Raw genomic sequence first — 17,201 nt, 5'->3', positions numbered from 1 at the left:
ATCATCCCATTTCTCCTATCTTTATCACTCATTTTATCACCAAATCATCCTATCATCTTTTCTCACTTTAACCAAATCATAACCCCACAAAACACAAAACTTGAAAAAGCATCAATAAAACAACAAACTACCCAATTTGACCCCCAAAAATTTTATCAAAGTTTTTTCCCCCAAAAAACCGTTTTTTTTTCCCCCCACCCTGTTATCGCCCCTCAGCAAAAAGGGGGGGTTTAAAAAGTTCTCTTTTCCCCACAAACCCCCAGAGTAAACCCCCAAAACTTGACCCTCTCAAGGAGATTTTTGGGGTCAAACAATTTGATTTTGCCCCCTAATTCTTGAAAGGAAATTCAAAAAATCTCACTCCTTAATGACACATGGAAAACCTTTAAAAATGGCAAAAAATTTATCGGAACAAGGGGACCCTCTTAAAAAAATTTTTCCCCCGGAGAAAAAAAGGCCCCATCCGGGGGTTTAAAAAAGCATAAAAATTATCTTTTTTTTTTTTTACCTTTTGATAAAAAGAAAAAAAAAAGTTATAGCCAGCAAAAAGAAAAAAATCCCGATTTTCTTTGTTTTAGACACGGGGCCCCGATTTTGGGGGGGGGCCCGGGTGACATCGGATATAATAGTTGCGCTTGGCAAGAACCAAAACCCTTCCCCCAGGAACTATAAGGCCCAAACAAAAACTGGGTATCCAAAAACGGTTTTTTTTGGGGTTTTTAATACAGTTCGGGGGATTACTAAAAACGCGGAGGAAAAAAAAAAAAAAGACTGAGTGATTTTAAATTTTCGAACTTTTTATGTAGTTGCAGTGACGTCACTGGGCCTTTGTTATTGTTTTTCCCACCCGCGTTTGTGGTTGTTTCCCTAACTGTATTAACAGCCTAAAATTTAGGGTTTAAAAAGAGTTTGTTTTTGGGTTTTTTTTTAAAATTCGGATGGAATTTTTTTGCCCCCCTTTGGGCCCAAGCGCTTTTTAAAATTGCCCCCAATTTCCCCTTGGGAAAGGAACTCCCCGCCTTCGAAAAAAAAGCGACATGAAAAAAATTGTTAAAAAAAAAAAGCAAAAACCACTTGGAAGCAGACGTGAGGGGTTTTCAACATTTCCGCCAAAAATATTTGTTTCTTGGCAATTTACAAAACAAACAACACAACTGTGCACGGAAAAAAAAGACGTCAAAAACAAACTAGTGTCACGAAAGCCACCCGAAAATTTTTATCCCTGACATAAAACCCCAAAAAACTGGCTTTTGACGCTTTTTTTTGGGGTTTTTCCCGCAGTGAGTTGTCGTTAGTATTTGTCGGGAAAAACCAGTTATTTCATGGTTTTGAATATTGAATACAATTTAAACGATTGTTTTTTTTTGGGGCAAAACCCGGCATTTTGAGCTTTTTTGGTTAGGCAGCTTTCCCCATCTTATTTATACCTATATGAAACCCAATGGTTTGGCAGTTGACGCTTATTTGGATTTTTGCACCCCCTGGAGTTGTCGTTAAAGTGCCCCTGGAACAAGGCCCCTTTGGGTTTTCCCTATTGAAACAATTTACGATTTTTTTTCTTTGGGCAAAAAATTTGGCATTTTGACGTCTTTTTTGGTCAGGGGCAGCAAAAGTTAACGTTTGGCCGTTTTGGTTTATTTTTTAAAAGGAAAAGGGCTACGTGTACCAATTTTTCCCCCTGAGTTGTGACGTTATAATGGGGTTTTTGGGTGCTGAACGGTATTATTTGTATTCGCTTGGTAAAAAATTCAAACACCCCCAACCCGGAAATAAACCCCCCAAAACACAAAACTATGTGTAACCTTAAAGTTTATAGTCGGTTACACATTTTATGCGAAATTATATAAGCGGAATGGCAAAAAAAAAAAAAATAAATAAAAAAAAAAATAACAAAGACTGAAGCCCCCCCTCTTCATTCATTTTAAATTTAGTCTTGAAAACCCCCTTATCCCTTTTTCCCCAAAAGCATCAGGTGTAAAAGAATCCCTAGAGAAAAAACCCCCCTTGTTCAGTCGGGGAAAAAAAAAAATTTGTACGCGTAATAGGTTTTCCCCCCCTGGGTTTAAAAATCCCCAAAACCCCCTTTTTCGTTTTTTAAAAAAGTTTAGGGATATTACGTTATATAAATGTATAATCCTATTTATTCCCCCCAATTTTTTTTAAAATTTAAAATTTTATTTGAAATTTTTTATTTTGACCGAAAAAGGGTTTTTTAAAGCATTTTTGCCCCTTGGGGAAAAATTTTTGTTGGTTTTTTTTTTTTGGGGGGGGGGGGGGGGGGGGGGGGGGGGGGGGGGGGGGGAAAATTTTTTTTTATATTTCGAAATGTGAAAATCCCACCTCTTAAAAAAATGGTGTTTCATTAGCTTTTTTTTTAGATAAATCGTGCAAAAAAAGGGTTTAAAAAACAAAATTGATAAAAAAACACGTTTTCTTTTAAAATTCCCCCTTTTTTAAAATTTTCAAAATTAATGAAAAGGGAAAAAAAAGTGGGTGTGTTATTGGATGGGGGGGAGAAGAGGGAGGGGGAGAAAAGAGAGTTTGAGGAGAGGGGGGAGGGAGAGAGGAGAGGGTGGGGATGGGAGAGAGAGGGGAGGAAAAGGGGAGGGAGGGGGAGGGGAAAAGGGAGAGGAGAGAGGGGAGGGGGAGGGGAGAGAGAAGGGAGGGGAGAGGGGGGGAGAGAGAGAGGGAGGGAGAGAGGGGAGAGAAGGGGGGGGAGAGAGGAGGGGGAGAGCAGGAGGGGAGACAGAGAGAAAAGGGGGTGAGGAGGGGGGGGAGGAGAGAGGGGGGAGAGACAGAAGGGGGGAGGTAAGAGAGAGGGGGAGAGAGAAAAGGAGAGAGGGGGGGAGAGAGAGAGGGGGGAGGAGAGGGGAAGGGGGAGAAGGGGGGAGAGGGGAGAGAGGGGGGAGGGGAGAGAGAGAGAGGAGCAGGAGGGGGAAGAGGGGGGGAAGAGGGGAGAGGGGGGGGAGAGAAGGGGAGGAGAGAGGGGGAAGGAAGGAGAGAGGACGAAAAGGGGGGGAGGGGGGAAGAAAAAGAGGAAAGAGAGGAGAAAACAGGGGGGGAGAGAGATGGGGGGAGGGGGGAGGGAAAGGGGGGAGGGGGGAGAGAGAGGGAGAAAGGGAAGGAGGGGAGAGAGAGGGGAAAGAGAGAGAGGTAGGGCCGGGGAAAAAGGGTTTTTTCAAAACCCTTTTCCCCCCTGATAAAAACCCACACATTTGCTTTCCCCCTTGACCCCGCTTGAAACAAAAGTTTAAGTTGATCATAATTGATTTTTAAATTTTTTTTTTCCCCTTTTTTAAAAAAAGAGGAGCACATTTTTTTTTAGTTTTTTGTTTTGTAATTTATTTAATTATATATAAAAATATAAAAAATATTATATATATTGGCCCCCTCAAAAAAGATAATTTATTATATTTAAAAAATAAATTTTATATATATTTTTAAAAGTATAATTTCCCCTATTAAGGTGCCCCTGTTAAAAGCCCAAATTTTGGAGGCCCCCGCATATGTCTTGTTCAAATTGATTAAATGGGTTTAATCTTTGTTAAAAAAGAGTATTTGTTGATTCCCTAAAAAGATTTATGAAAAAAATTTGGGTGCTTGATGTTTAAAGGGGATATAGAAAATTATCGTCCCCCTAAGTTTTTAAAAATTTTTTTCTGTATTTAAGGAAATTTTGGGGTAAAAAAAATTTTTTTTAGGGGCCAAAAAAAAAACCCCCCCTTTTTGGGGGAGCCCATTATGTTTTTATTGTATACCAAAGATTTTTAAAGGAGACCCCCCAATTGTCTAAATAAGAACCCCTTAAAGTTAAAAGAGTTTGGGCCCCATGTGTCAAAAGCTTTCCATGTGGTAGAGGAAGTGGCCGGAAGATTTAAAACGGGGAACCCCCCCTCAGAAGGGGCGCGGGAAAAAACCCTGGGATAAAAACCGGAAAAAAATTTCCCAGTTGCCCGTCCCCCATTTTTTTTGCAGCCCCCCCCCCTTTAAAAACCCCCTGACGCCCCCAGGTTAAGATCAAGTAAAGGGGGACCAGGGGGTTTTATTTTTGTTGTTGATCACGAGGACTTGGTTTGTTTTGTTTTTTTTGAAAGGGTTTTACGGCGTTTGCAAACATTAAGGTATATCCGCAAAAAAAAGGAAGAAAAGGGGGATAAAAAAAAGTTCTAAAAAAAATTAGGCCCCAAAAAAAAGTAAGGAAAAGGGATTTGTTTAAATGGAAACAGTAGTTCCAAGACCCACTATCAAAGTTTATTTGGATCCCCAAGTTCATTCAGAGAAAGCACGGGCCCCCAAAAAGAGGGAACACCCAAATTTACAAAGCATAAAAATAGTAAAAAAACAATAAAGGAAAAGACAGATTTACAAGGGAAAAAAAATCCCCCAAAAAACTCCATAATTTATTTTTTTCCCTCCCACCAGGCCGGCAAAAAAAAAAACCCATCCCCCGAAAAAAGACAAAAAAATTGGGAAACAGCATAGGGGGAAAAGAGAACGAGTACCCCCTCCCCTTTGGAAGGGGGGAACCCCCCGTAGTGAAGGGTTGGAGGATAGGACAGCTTGGGCACAATGAACCTTCATAACATCTTTTTTTCACACTTGCAAAATGCTTGTTTTGGGTTTTTCGTGGTAGACGTTGTTGACCCCCGAGTTGCCGGGTTTGAATCCAAATTTTTGGCGAGCGGTCATTGAAAAGTCATTTCATCCCCTTGTTTAATTGGAGTACTTTCTATTGTAACCCCCTTGTTTTGGCCATATAAAACTATCCCCTGACGTTGAGTCTTGGGGTTTTATGTACTAAGGGGGTTTAAAAATTTCATTTTTTGCCGAAAATGAACATACGATAAATTAAAATATATTGCAGGTTTTTTTTAGTTAAAAGCCTAAAAACATTCATCCATGTAAAATAAGTCTTTGGTCCCCAAAAAAAAGCATAAATTTTTCTATGTGTAAGGCAACAAAAGGTGAAAAAGGGTTTTTATTTAAAACCCCCAAATGATAAAACCAATTGTTGTTGCGGTAAATTGAATTGATTTTTTAAAAACATAAAGTGAAGAAAAAAGGTGGAAAACGTTTGAATAAATTTAAGAAAAAAAATTCTTAAGCTTTACCCCTTCAACTTTGTTGCTGCTTTTTTTTCATTTTTAAATTTTTATTTTCTGTTTTAAAGGGTGAGGGGATAAAGAAAAAAAATTAAATGCACAGAGGGTCTTTCTTGACAGTCCCTTAAGTTGCAACTCTAAAAATTTCTAAAAAGAAGTGAAATTTTTAAATTTGGTTTCTAAAAAATGCTAAAAAAAAAACTACTTGGAATTAAATTGGTGGAAAATTTTTATTTCCCCTTTGTTCTTTCAGATATTTACATAGCTGCCAACTTTTCAAAAAAAAAAAGGAACGCTCATTTTGCCGGGTGGGGGCGATGGTGCCGAAGCCCCCCCCCCCCCCCCCTTCTCGAATCGAAAAAAAAAAAAATCAGTTTTTTAAAATTACTATTAAAACACTAACAAGTTTTAGTGAAGAGGCTAGCCAAAGTTGCCAAATTTTCGGTTTCCCCGCACATTTTAATCGTTAAAATGACATTTCCCCCAATGATTTTTTTTTTTTGTTTTTTTAAGGGGGTTTTTGGCCCTTTTAACAATTGGTTATATACGAGTAAAAAAGGGAAAAAAATTGGATAGAAAAAAATTCTAAATTTTAATTTAAGCACCCCAAAGAAAATAAGACATGGGAACGGGAAACCCCAAAAAGGGATCAATGTGATTCAAGAGGTATCACCAATGTCTAAGTTTAATCCCCCTAATTTTTCCCGGGGAAAAGAAAAAATCCAAAAGAGGAAAACATCAAAAAATTACATTATAATTTTAAAAAAAAAAATATATAATAAATACATAAAGAGAGATGATTTACAAGGAAAAAATTATCCCCAAACATAAATTTTTTGCTGCTTCCCCCCACTAGGTCCGGGAGGGCCGGAAAAAAACAAGTAAATTTTTCCAAGACAAAGAGAAAGCATGTTGGAAAAAAAAATTAAGGGATAGAAGAAAAGTGTGTACCTCCCTCCGCTTGGGGTTTCCCAAGAGATAAATTAGAACGGACAAAATAAAAAAGAATTTAACGCCCAAAATTTGATAAGGACCAATACACAAAAACCGATTTAAAATAAAAAAAAAAACTTAAGATGGTTAGAAAAGCATAACTACCACGGTACATCACTTGGAGGGGGTTTTGGGGTTAAAAAAAATTGGGAGTTAGATAAAAAGTAGACGATTGCATATAAATTTTCTTTTTTGCAACATAATGGTCTTTAAGTAGTATACTATAATAGTAGTTATAGTAAAATGCACCTCTAAATATTAGAGAATTCCTACTTCTTTACTTTGACAAGATAAACACACCTAAAAATGGAGTATACTTATTTTTCTTGAACCTAAACCGTTACAAAAGCTTGCTTGAAAAAAAAAAAATTAAAATCAGATGAAGATGTTTTTAAAGGGATTAAATTTATATATTTCATAAATTAATAAAGGGAAATAATCATTGTCATCTTTAATCAATATAAGCAATTGATTTTCTTATTGAATACCTTCCAATCAAAAAGGTGGATTTAATTTTATTCTTAATTAAAATAATATTTGTAACAAATAGTGAAAGTATCAATACTGTCTTAGAATATTCAAAGTATATCGAGGCTAACATCCATATCCTATGCAAATCTCCAATACATTATGAAAGGTTTGAGTAAAATACAGGCGTCATATAAACGAATGGAACTTTTTTAATTGTTGAAAATCATTTATGTTAGAGGCATAATTCAAATTAAAGAGCTACACAAATGGAGATTATGCTCTCACTGGACACCAATAATAATGATAATAATAATAACAACAATAGTAGTAGTAGTAATAGTAATAATAATGGATCAATAATAATAATTCATTAGGCTCACATGGCTTTTTTACCACAAATTAGTCAAAAATTACAAAATACGGATTTTGAACTAAAAATAAGCACTTACGGACTCAGGAAGTCAAATACGGAACAAATCCGTTTTTAACAGAACGGTTGGCAGCTATGGTTCTACAAAGCATTTGTCTCTCAAGCTGAGCAAATGAATGTTCATATAATATAAAAAAGGATATTGCAATGATGAACAGATTGTACTATATAAAGATAAAACGTTTTTGTAAACCCCCAAAATATGTCAATAACACTATACAATACAATGAATGTAATACAATCAAATTCATGATTGTCATTACACCGATTGAAACGCTCTTTCCCTTCTATATTTATTTCTTTCATTAAAAATCTTTGTCTTCACCAAACTAATTAGTGTACCTTCAGGGATTCCTTTTCGTGAAAATACCCTGTGGTGTTTTAAGAACAGAATAATTTCAGACTTTCTAGGTAATGATCCCCTTGAACCATGTGCTGAAACATCTTCGACAAAGTTTTTAAAATATGACTTGACTCTATCTGTATCCTCATCTGACCATGACATGTATCTCCGATTTTTGCTTGAATTCCTCTTGGGTTCAGTTTGTTTTGAAGAACACGTAAGCTGATTTGGCACTCCTGCTTCACCATCAAATATTTCTTCTTGATTTGCAGCTGTTACTATGGATGTTCCAAAATTTGCATTTGAGTCTCTATTCACTACAGAGTCATTTGTTTCAATGTTACAATTTCCTTCCCAGTGACCGATGCTGAGTTATCAATTTGACCCAAAAAATGACCAACTTCTGTTATTTCTCGTATTGCAAGTGGACACTGATAAATGTTTTGATTGATTGATTCACTGTGTCCCATATGTCGATAGAAGACATCTCTCTCGTGTTGTGGGACATCAAGTAAGGCAAATAATGTCGAAGCTCGGTGCCTGAATTTATCAGCTATTAACAACTGGGGTTTCTCTAAATCCTTTACTAAGGAAGTGACATATTTGATGGCAATGTAACCACTTACATGATCTTTGGATATTCCTGTATTTGGAAAAAGAAATGGGTTGTCTGAAATATCAACAGCTTTACGCTCCTGTGCAAGTTTCCTTAAAGGCTGAATTGTGTCATTGGGTATCAACACAGGGACCAACATCTTGCTTCCCTTTCCAGACTGATAGGCCAGCTTATACTTCTCAAGTAACGCTTTTTCCAGAGGATCAGTGACATGTTGTACAAGCTGGGGATCAACCCATACACCTGAATCTGCATCATTCCAGTCTTTTAACAACATCCTTGCGGGTTCTCCGCCTCTCCTCGCATTAAACATTGTAAGCCTAGCTACGATGACATTGCGAAGCCTAACAAACATATGTGAATCAAATAATTGATAATCATCCTCACAAATACGGACCATCTCTTCAGTAATAAATTGCCGTAGCTTCTTTATATCATTCTCTAATGGCATCTCTTTGGGTTTTCTCAAATTTGTTCTCTTTGCTTCACATTGAACTCTGGCTGTAAAAAAAATACTATCCCAATTATAATCCAGGACAGCTTTGAACAAATCTATCTCTGCGGATTCTTCCATTTTGTTTTGCATTATATATTCCCCTTTTAAGAAATTAATTAACTTTTTCAATATAAATCCAATTGAAAGCTTCAAGCCTGCTTTCAATGTCCCATCCTCTTTCAAAGTCATTTCAGAAATGGTTTGCGATATTTCATTAAAGTTACAACGCTTCACCACGTCCTCTCCAGAGAAAGAAGGTTGATTCGTTCTCTTCCTAGTTTTTAAAATCAAATTTCCTAAGATGCGTAAATCACTCATTATAACTTTTCTCTCCTTCTTTGAACTTTTACTCCACAATTTTGTTCCTAACAATACTATAGCTTTGTCTGATCGACACAAATTTCCCACTTCATCATTCCGAAATTTGTCAAGAATATTCTCCTTTATTTCTTTACTTGCATTGGGAGCCACGGGATAAAATTTTACAACCCCAGTACACAGAGCATGCTCAGTACTACATTTCTTTTTGTGTTCATAAACCCTTCGTCCAGAGTAAAACCCCTTACAGCCAGCACACATAACAACTTCATGTGACCCTTGTGCTCTCTCACGCATAACTATTGAATTGTTTCTAGTGTTTGAATAAAAAATGCCCTTTTTCTTGAGATAATCCATTGTTCTATCCCTTTCCTTTACAGGCTGTTTCATGGCCTCTGTAACTTCTGTCTCATCTTTGTGTTTCCTCATCAAATGCCTTGAGAGTTTTGTTTGCAACTGTCCACAGTATGGACAGGGTCTCCTTGGCTTTTTGTATTTCTCTGGAAAAAAAAGAAGAAAATAAAGCACATCATGCTATGAACTATGAAAATAAATCAATAGACAGATCATATGCACATCAGCTACATGACAGCGATAGAGAGGAATAGCATTCCAAATATTTAAGGCCTGGACAAGTAACTGTCATAATTCCTTCTTGTTATATACTTTTCTACCATCTATTCCTTTGGAAGAGGTATGTTAGATTTGTGGAGACCTCTGCCACATAACAAATCCAGTGAAAAGACGCCATATTTTTGTTTTGAAATAGAAATAAATAGATCAATCCACCCACTTCACTGGGTTCAGGGTTCCCTCTTCATTATAATCAAAATATGAACATAAATCGGAATAGTAACACATTGAAGTCTCATCTGAATACATAGATTGTCCTTTGTTGTTTCAGCGAAAAATCAGACAGAATGTCAAAAGAATTTTAGGTTTTTCCCCAACCACCCCTTGGAGGTATCAGTATCAGCGGAATGGTAAGCGTCATGTTTTTTACGTTGAGCAACAAAATTTACTCCAAATGCTTCACTCGACCCAGGCGGAAAAGCAATCAAGAATAGACCCAAGTCCTATCCAAAGACTAACATTTCATTTAAGTTTATTGTACGCCCTTGGCCAATCGACAAAATTCAATTCACATAAATTATTTACAACAATCAGAAATTAATTATATCAATAATAGTAATAGAATGCAATGAAGGCAATATCATAATAATAATAATAATAATAAAATAATAATAATAATAATAATAATAATAATAATAATAATAATAATAATAATAATAATAATAATAATAATAATAATAATAACAGTAGCGGCTATAAGTAACAATTAATATAGTAACAAAAGTAATAATAGACTATAGTTCATAGTCATAACAATGACTTTCTTTGTCATTGAGGGAGTGAGAAAACATCACCGGCTGGCAGAACAAACAGCCGACATCAATCAAACGTCCTCCAGACCGGTTGAGCATCGGCTTCATTAATTCCTTAAAGACTTCCCCCCAACTGCCTGAACGATGCTGATGCCCAGACAACTTAATCCTGATTTATATTTTGTGGGAATGAAATATGACATGTATATGCGGAAATATTTCAATAACAAACACACTGTTCAGATAGAAAATATTTGAGTCTTGCCTTTGTTAATTGATACAGGTAAGTTAGGAAAATAAATGCTAGTAAAAACGATCAGCAAGTTCGTGAACACTGCTTCTCAACTCGAACATATGTTTTCATCAAATCTACACACATCATGTTGTGAGCTGAATTTTAATGATCTCAGTTGTCATTGAAAGGAAACCCAAGAATTTTAGAATAAAGAAAAATATTGAACCTGGAAGTCAAAAGGGTTTGTAGCACAGCAGGCATTATCAAAGTATAATTTTAGTACCGACAAATTAAAAAGAAAATGTGCTTTTCTTTAAATGCTCCCAATCATCATATACTGTTTAGGTTGCAAGATTAATAAAAATGTTATCTACTCTGATTCTCGTTAAGTTTCCAGCTGGTCTGTGAAAAAAAAGCCTTAAGCATCATAGAAATACAAAGAAACAGTTTTAATATATAGATGGGTTGTAACAAAAAAACCATTTTAACACTTACAATACAAGCAATTTAAGTCTATTACAGACAAAAAAAAACCCCAATAAAATAAACATGAACATTTTTATGGCTGGTTTCACTGATATCACTCACACATTGGGGTTTCAGATTCTAAGATGTCCACCCTATCAAATTTGGATTTGTGCTTGTTATGTAAATGGTAGCGTATTTTGCGACGCAGCACTGCCAAAACAGAAAAAAAATGCAATAACACAAATGCAGCACCATGGAGGGGGTGGAAGTTTTCTTTTAAAAGGAATGGGTAAATTAAAATTGATCCCACAAATATCAAAGGAGAAGAATGACAAAAAAATGACTCACCATTGCACGTAACACGTTGGTTTGCAAGTGTATAGCATTCGGGTTGAACCTGGGTCCCAGACTGGCAACGAGGTTCAGTCTGTGATAGTTGTGGATGAGGCTCTGACTGAGTTGGGGAATGAGCACTAGGTTCCAAAGACAATGATGTACTCAGCATTGGGTACCTCACAGAGTACGTAGAGGAATCAGACTCGGAGTCAGCAACAAAATCGGGACCCTGTATATTTTGTGGAAAAGATGACAGATCAATCAATTTATTCATGTTGACAATAAACATGAAGAGCCATTGTTTAATAATCCAACTAAACAATTAGCTGGTTAATAATGCAAGTATAATAAAAAAGAGTTGAGAAAGGCAGACATATTGTCTAAGTATTTAATATGTTCAACTGTGCTTGGATAAATATAGATACACCAACCAGGGTTTCAGTAAACCGTTTTTAACCAACTCTTTAAATCCTACACCAGGACCAACAACTACAAAACAATTTTTTATATCACTACGATTCTGGACATATAAACGGTTGTCATTGCAACAATATGAACTTCCTAACCTTGCAACTGCAATATAGTTAACAAAAAAGTTGATAAACATTACGATGCAAGAGAATTTGGACAAAATGCGAGATCAAAAGTATAATCCCAACAGAAGCTATTTTAATTTTTCCTGGAAACGCATCATTTTCACATTTTGTCAAATAAAAAAACAAACGACTTCAAATGTGAATGGCTCATCAATGAATATCACTTCAAAATATAACGAGGAAGGTTTAAAATAGTGTTATTGTTGGCGAAGTCCACTGCAAAGAAAAATTTTTAACAACAAAAAACTAGGAGATCTCACTGGTGTAAAACAGTGTTGTCCTTGTCCTGAAATATTGTATTGCGCCTAACAGACTGCAGGTCTCATCTTTTGTGGCAAATGTGTTTTGTCCACCACAAAATATGTTGATGTGAAGCATTTTGAGCATGGTGCCAACTGTGGATAAACGCTATACAAATGTTATGATTTTATTTTAATGTACATACTTACCACAAATGAATCATGTGATATGGAACTTTGTTCTGCATCACTTTCAGGCTCTGAGTTGGAGTCTATATAGAAAATAAAAACAACAAAAAAAAAAGCTGAAGACTATCATGTGCAAGTTTTTCTCTAAACTCTTAAACAAAAAATCATGCCATCTTGTGCTGTAAAAGGATTTTTTAAAAATTATTTACCTTATGACTATTGTCCTTTGGAAAAAAAAAGAAAATTAAGTCCGAAACCTTCTGGCTATTTTCTTTTAAATTTCAAGAACGTCAGAGTTGGCAAGGGAGGACGGAAATATAATTCCAGAAACCAATCTGTCTATAATCATATCCATATGATAGTTTTTCGTTCAAGATTCAGGTACAGTCCACTTAGGATAATCGCAATACCTTGGGATCATCGAAAATGTTGGGATTAACCGAAATTCAGTTTCCTGTCCACTATTTCAACATTTTACACATTTATTGTCAACTCAAACCAGTAAATAATATTCTTAGTCCACCACATACAGAGCAATTTGATTGAAACAAAAACCATATGGCAGCCCCGTGTAGATTTGTCAACCAAAAGCAGCTATGAAGCAAGCCGATATCTTATTCAGATTGGAAGAAGTTTCAATCTTTTTTCTCAACAATTCAACATTTGTCAGAGTTAAAGAGATTAGCCTTAATGAGAGACAATAAGCTCTCACCAAACTCGTTGGTCACAATGCACAGTTGTTAATCCTAAAACAAAGGATATCGCTCAGTCTCTCTTTATAACTGTCATTTATAACCTGTTGTCAAGATTATGACCAGCCCCACCCCTCTTCTATTTAATGGCCACCGATGACGTCACAAACCCATACTGCAGAGCCCCGCCCTCTTTCGACTCTAACAGAGTGGTGACACACTACTGTAGCATTAAATCCTGCTCACTCTCGATTCTTCAACCTGTCACGATTTCATCCATGATGAAATTTAATCATGATATACTGTTTGATTTCTTGAATTTACCACTTTTTAAAAAACCGAAGTTTGTTGCAATTAACCAGTGACTTTTATATAGAATTATTTCCATTGCTTAGGAAATATTGTGATTAACCGAAAGTTGCGATTAAACGAGTTGCAATTATCCGGAGTGGACTGTAATAGTATTACACATCATGACTCAAAAAAAAAAAAAAAAAAAGCAAACTATGTGTACCTAAATGTTATTCATTTCCTCATCAAATTACATTCTTACCATTAACATCATAGATCACATCAAAAGGGTTGTCTGGATTGACAGCAAGACATTTTTCAGGATTTTTAAAGCTCAAATCTCTCTGATCTGAAGTTACAAAAGAAATAGCATATTCTCAACATTAAACTATGATTTTGTGATGGCTGTGATATGGCATACTGTATGCATAAAGCAAGATGCAAAGACAGGTTTAAGTTTAAATTATTTTATATTCTTTTCAAAAATCCATTCTAGTTTTGCCAAAATAAAATAAACACGAGAAGTGTTGAGTTGGATAAAGCTAAAACTAAAAGTAGTAGTGGTAGTAGTAGTAGTAGTAGTAGTAGTAAACGACAGATCTTACTCACTAGTGTGAATCTACAGTCTACAGAAGTTCCCGAATTATCTGACTCCACTTCCAAATGACTGACTGACAAGTGACAATCATCAATCGGTGTGTGTGTGATTGTGATGTCTACCCTATTGAAAATCTTAAATCAACAGTGATGTAATAAGAATGGCCAATAACTTACCATTTAAATTATCTCGGTGTCTCTTCAATGATGCCTCCAGCATCAATTTACCCCACGATGCCATAGACGTCTAGTTTGGAACTCAGCAAGTGACGAAAAAATACTTGCGGCTATAGAGAGGACGTCCGTCGGCCACTCTCTCCGCAAGTCAATTGTCAGTGGTTATCAGATAATCATTGGTTCTTGAAAAATATAGAAACACAGCGGTTCATTTAAAAAGACTCTTTTGTAGATCAAGATATAATGTTAGGTATTGCACTTTAAAATCTCTTCAGACATAGAACGGGTCAACTTGACGTCTAGACCAAATCATTTCGAAGATCGATATGGCAACAGCAACGCCTGGAATGGAGGATTTAAATGCGGCATCTGACGATTCTACTGCTATGACAGAAGATGCTCCATTTCACGACGTCGAGATGGCTTCAACTGGCATCAGGCATCAACATGCTACTCAATAATGGGTTTGATGAAGCGTTTGACTAAGAATTAAAGCTGATAACTGATAACCACCTACCTACTACTGACTTGCGGAGTGAGTGAGTGCCGAGTGCCTCTTTATGCGCGAAATTGACTAAACATACGTTTCACGAAAAAAAGAGTTACTATGTTTGCTTGTCTCTTGTCACCAAGATAAGAATCCGGACCAAGATTCGATAAATCTGTTTCTAAAAATAGATTATAATTCGTATATCTTGTTCATTCCTCAGTTCATCAACTTTCACACAATTTTATATTAGGTTTTCATTACTATAAAAATCCATATAATGCTCTAGAATTTTAGAGAAAATTTCGGAAAGATATATTGCCTCACTATTGAAATATATCGATGAAAACACTGGTACCCCTATTGTACTTTTTTCAGGCGGTCACCTTATTGACCAACGTGAAAATTTAGGCATAACTCTTCTTACTGTGGTGTTTAACAAATAACTTCAATACTATGATTTACAATTATATATCCTTGACGGTTGGGTTGACAACTTTAAACTAAAAATAGAAAAGTGAATGTGCTAGAGGTCAAATCAATAGGGGACCGGATTTTGGTCTCCCTATTGGTAAAGTACTGTAAAATGAACTAATAGGGGTACCAAAAGTCTCCCTATCCGGTATTAATACATATATATATATATATATATATATATATATATATATGGCCCATCGTCTAAAAACGATACTCAGTCGTGGTGGACCTGAAGCCTGAAATTCAACTTTAAAATCAAATTATAAAATTGAATTAAACTTCTGTAAATTTTGATTTTCTAATTCTGATCATTTTTGGCTTAAAAACTTGATTGAACCAGTCAGACATAATGTAAAGTATTATATTTTTATGTAATGTTATCATTTATTTATACAATGCGCAGAATTAACAAAGTACTCTAAAGCGCTAGCTATATAATATAACAGATACGATATTAACACAAAACACAATTGAAGGCCACAGGGGGAAAATCGATCAAAGTCCGAAAAGACCCTTACTATTCTAATGTCACAATAATTTGGTGTTAATATCAACCAAGAACTTGTTTTTTTATATGCATCTGACTTGTGGTCAAAATATATACGTTTAGTAATTCACATTCAGTTCAATTCATATTATCATGTGGCGTTTTCAATGGGATTCCAAACTTTAATTTTGATTTTCTTAAAAGCTGAAAAATGTGACTTTGATCGTTTTTTCCCTGTGAGTGGTCTTCAAATACTATCACTGCTCAAAAGCCTGTCTGAAATGGGCTGTTTTCAAAAGTTTCATAAAAGTACAGACCTCGGGGGCGTCTTTGTTTTCTTTATCTACCATGATAGCCCCGGCAGAGAGAGAGGGAGAGAGAGAGAGAGAGAGAGAGAGAGAGAGAGAGAGAGAGAGAGAGCGAGATAGAGGGACAGAGAGAGAGAGAAAGAAAGAAAGAGATAGATAGAGAGAGAGAGAGGGGGGGGCAGAGAGAGAGAGAAAGAGAAAAGAGAGAGAGATAGAGACAGAGAGATAGATAGAGAAAGAGGAAGAGAGAGAGAGAGAGAGAGAGATGGACAGAGAGAGAGAGACAGAGAGAGAGAGATGGAAAGAGAGAGAGAGAGAGACATAGACAGAGACATAGAGATAGATAGAGAGACAGACAGACAGAGAGAGAGAGATGGACACAGAGAGAGAGAGAAAGAGAGAGAGACAGAGACAGAGACAGAGACAGAGAGAGAGATGATAACGAGAGAGAGAGTGAGAGAGAGAGAGAGAGAGGGGGGGGGGCAGAGACAGAGAGACAGAGACAGAGACAGAGAGAGAGAGAGGGAGAGAGAGACAGAGAGAGACAGAGACAGAGAGAGAGAGAGTGAGAGAGAGAGAGAGGGACAGAGAGAGACAGAGACAGAGAGAGAGAGAGAGAGAGAGAGAGAGAGAGAGAGAGAGAGATATTTTCAGACAGAGAAGAAACTAGATAGTCACGGTGGGTCACATAATATTTGGAGCACATCCATTTAATTCAACAGTGCCAAATATATATATATATATATATATATATATATATATATATATATATATATATATATACATATATATATATATATATATATATCCTTCAAATGTTGTACTTGTTTCATCATTAGATTATTCTTTTTCTTTTTCTTCCTTTCTTTATTTTCTTCTCTCAATTAATTCACCGCCGATCCATGGCGGGCCTTACGGTAAATATTTGCACATTCACGTTATGTTAAATACTGAGGTTTAAAGAATAAGATTCTATCATAGCTTTCATTCAAGCATAAAATACTTCATACATAACGTAACATAACATAACATAACATAACATAACAATATACAATAAGAGTTGCTTCGAATAAAAGAAATCGATTACACTGCGATGAAAAGAAATGCATTCAACATTTCAAAAAAGATTCTCTGATATTCAGAGCAAAAGAATTCATCAATTAGATACATAATATGTGACCCTACGCCTCAAAACTGTATTAAGTCGGGATGGTTAAGATGTTGAAAATTGAATTTATATCCAGAAATATCATACTTGTGTTGAGTGTGTAAGTTTTATTGAGGAGAATGGATACCGTATTTTAGGATGCTAATGCTAACAATTTATATTTTTGACCAGTTTAACATTTAATTCGGCTTTTAAGCATATGGTTCGTTCCGACATAATACCGTTTTGAGACGATGGGTCACGTAAGTTAAATTGTGGAGTTTCTTATCAATGGCGTTTTGAAGTGAGTTATAGTTTTAG

General features: G+C 35.9%; 1 protein-coding gene across 1 annotated transcript in view; it reads right to left on the bottom strand.

The window, feature by feature from the left end:
- The window catches only part of LOC144966957 (uncharacterized), a 61,984-nt gene extending 47,449 nt beyond the window's left edge, over positions 1–14,535 (bottom strand). Inside the window, exons 1-5 of the mRNA XM_078903651.1 lie at positions 13,975–14,535; positions 13,463–13,549; positions 12,239–12,300; positions 11,206–11,422; positions 8,827–9,269 (exon numbers count right to left, since the gene is read on the bottom strand). Of these exons, the coding sequence (XP_078759777.1) occupies positions 8,827–9,269; positions 11,206–11,422; positions 12,239–12,300; positions 13,463–13,549; positions 13,975–14,038 (873 nt within the window). The 5' untranslated portion in view covers positions 14,039–14,535. The remainder of the gene's footprint in view (positions 1–8,826; positions 9,270–11,205; positions 11,423–12,238; positions 12,301–13,462; positions 13,550–13,974) is intronic.
- Positions 14,536–17,201: the final 2,666 nt, after the last annotated feature.

Source organism: Berghia stephanieae, chromosome 3 (assembly GCF_034508935.2).
Source record: "Berghia stephanieae isolate SIO BIC M18660-M18661 chromosome 3, UCSD_Bste_1.3, whole genome shotgun sequence".
Lineage (NCBI taxonomy): Eukaryota > Metazoa > Mollusca > Gastropoda > Nudibranchia > Aeolidiidae > Berghia > Berghia stephanieae.
The sequence above is the reverse complement of the archived record's forward strand: the minus strand, read 5'-3'. Positions and strand labels throughout refer to the sequence as shown.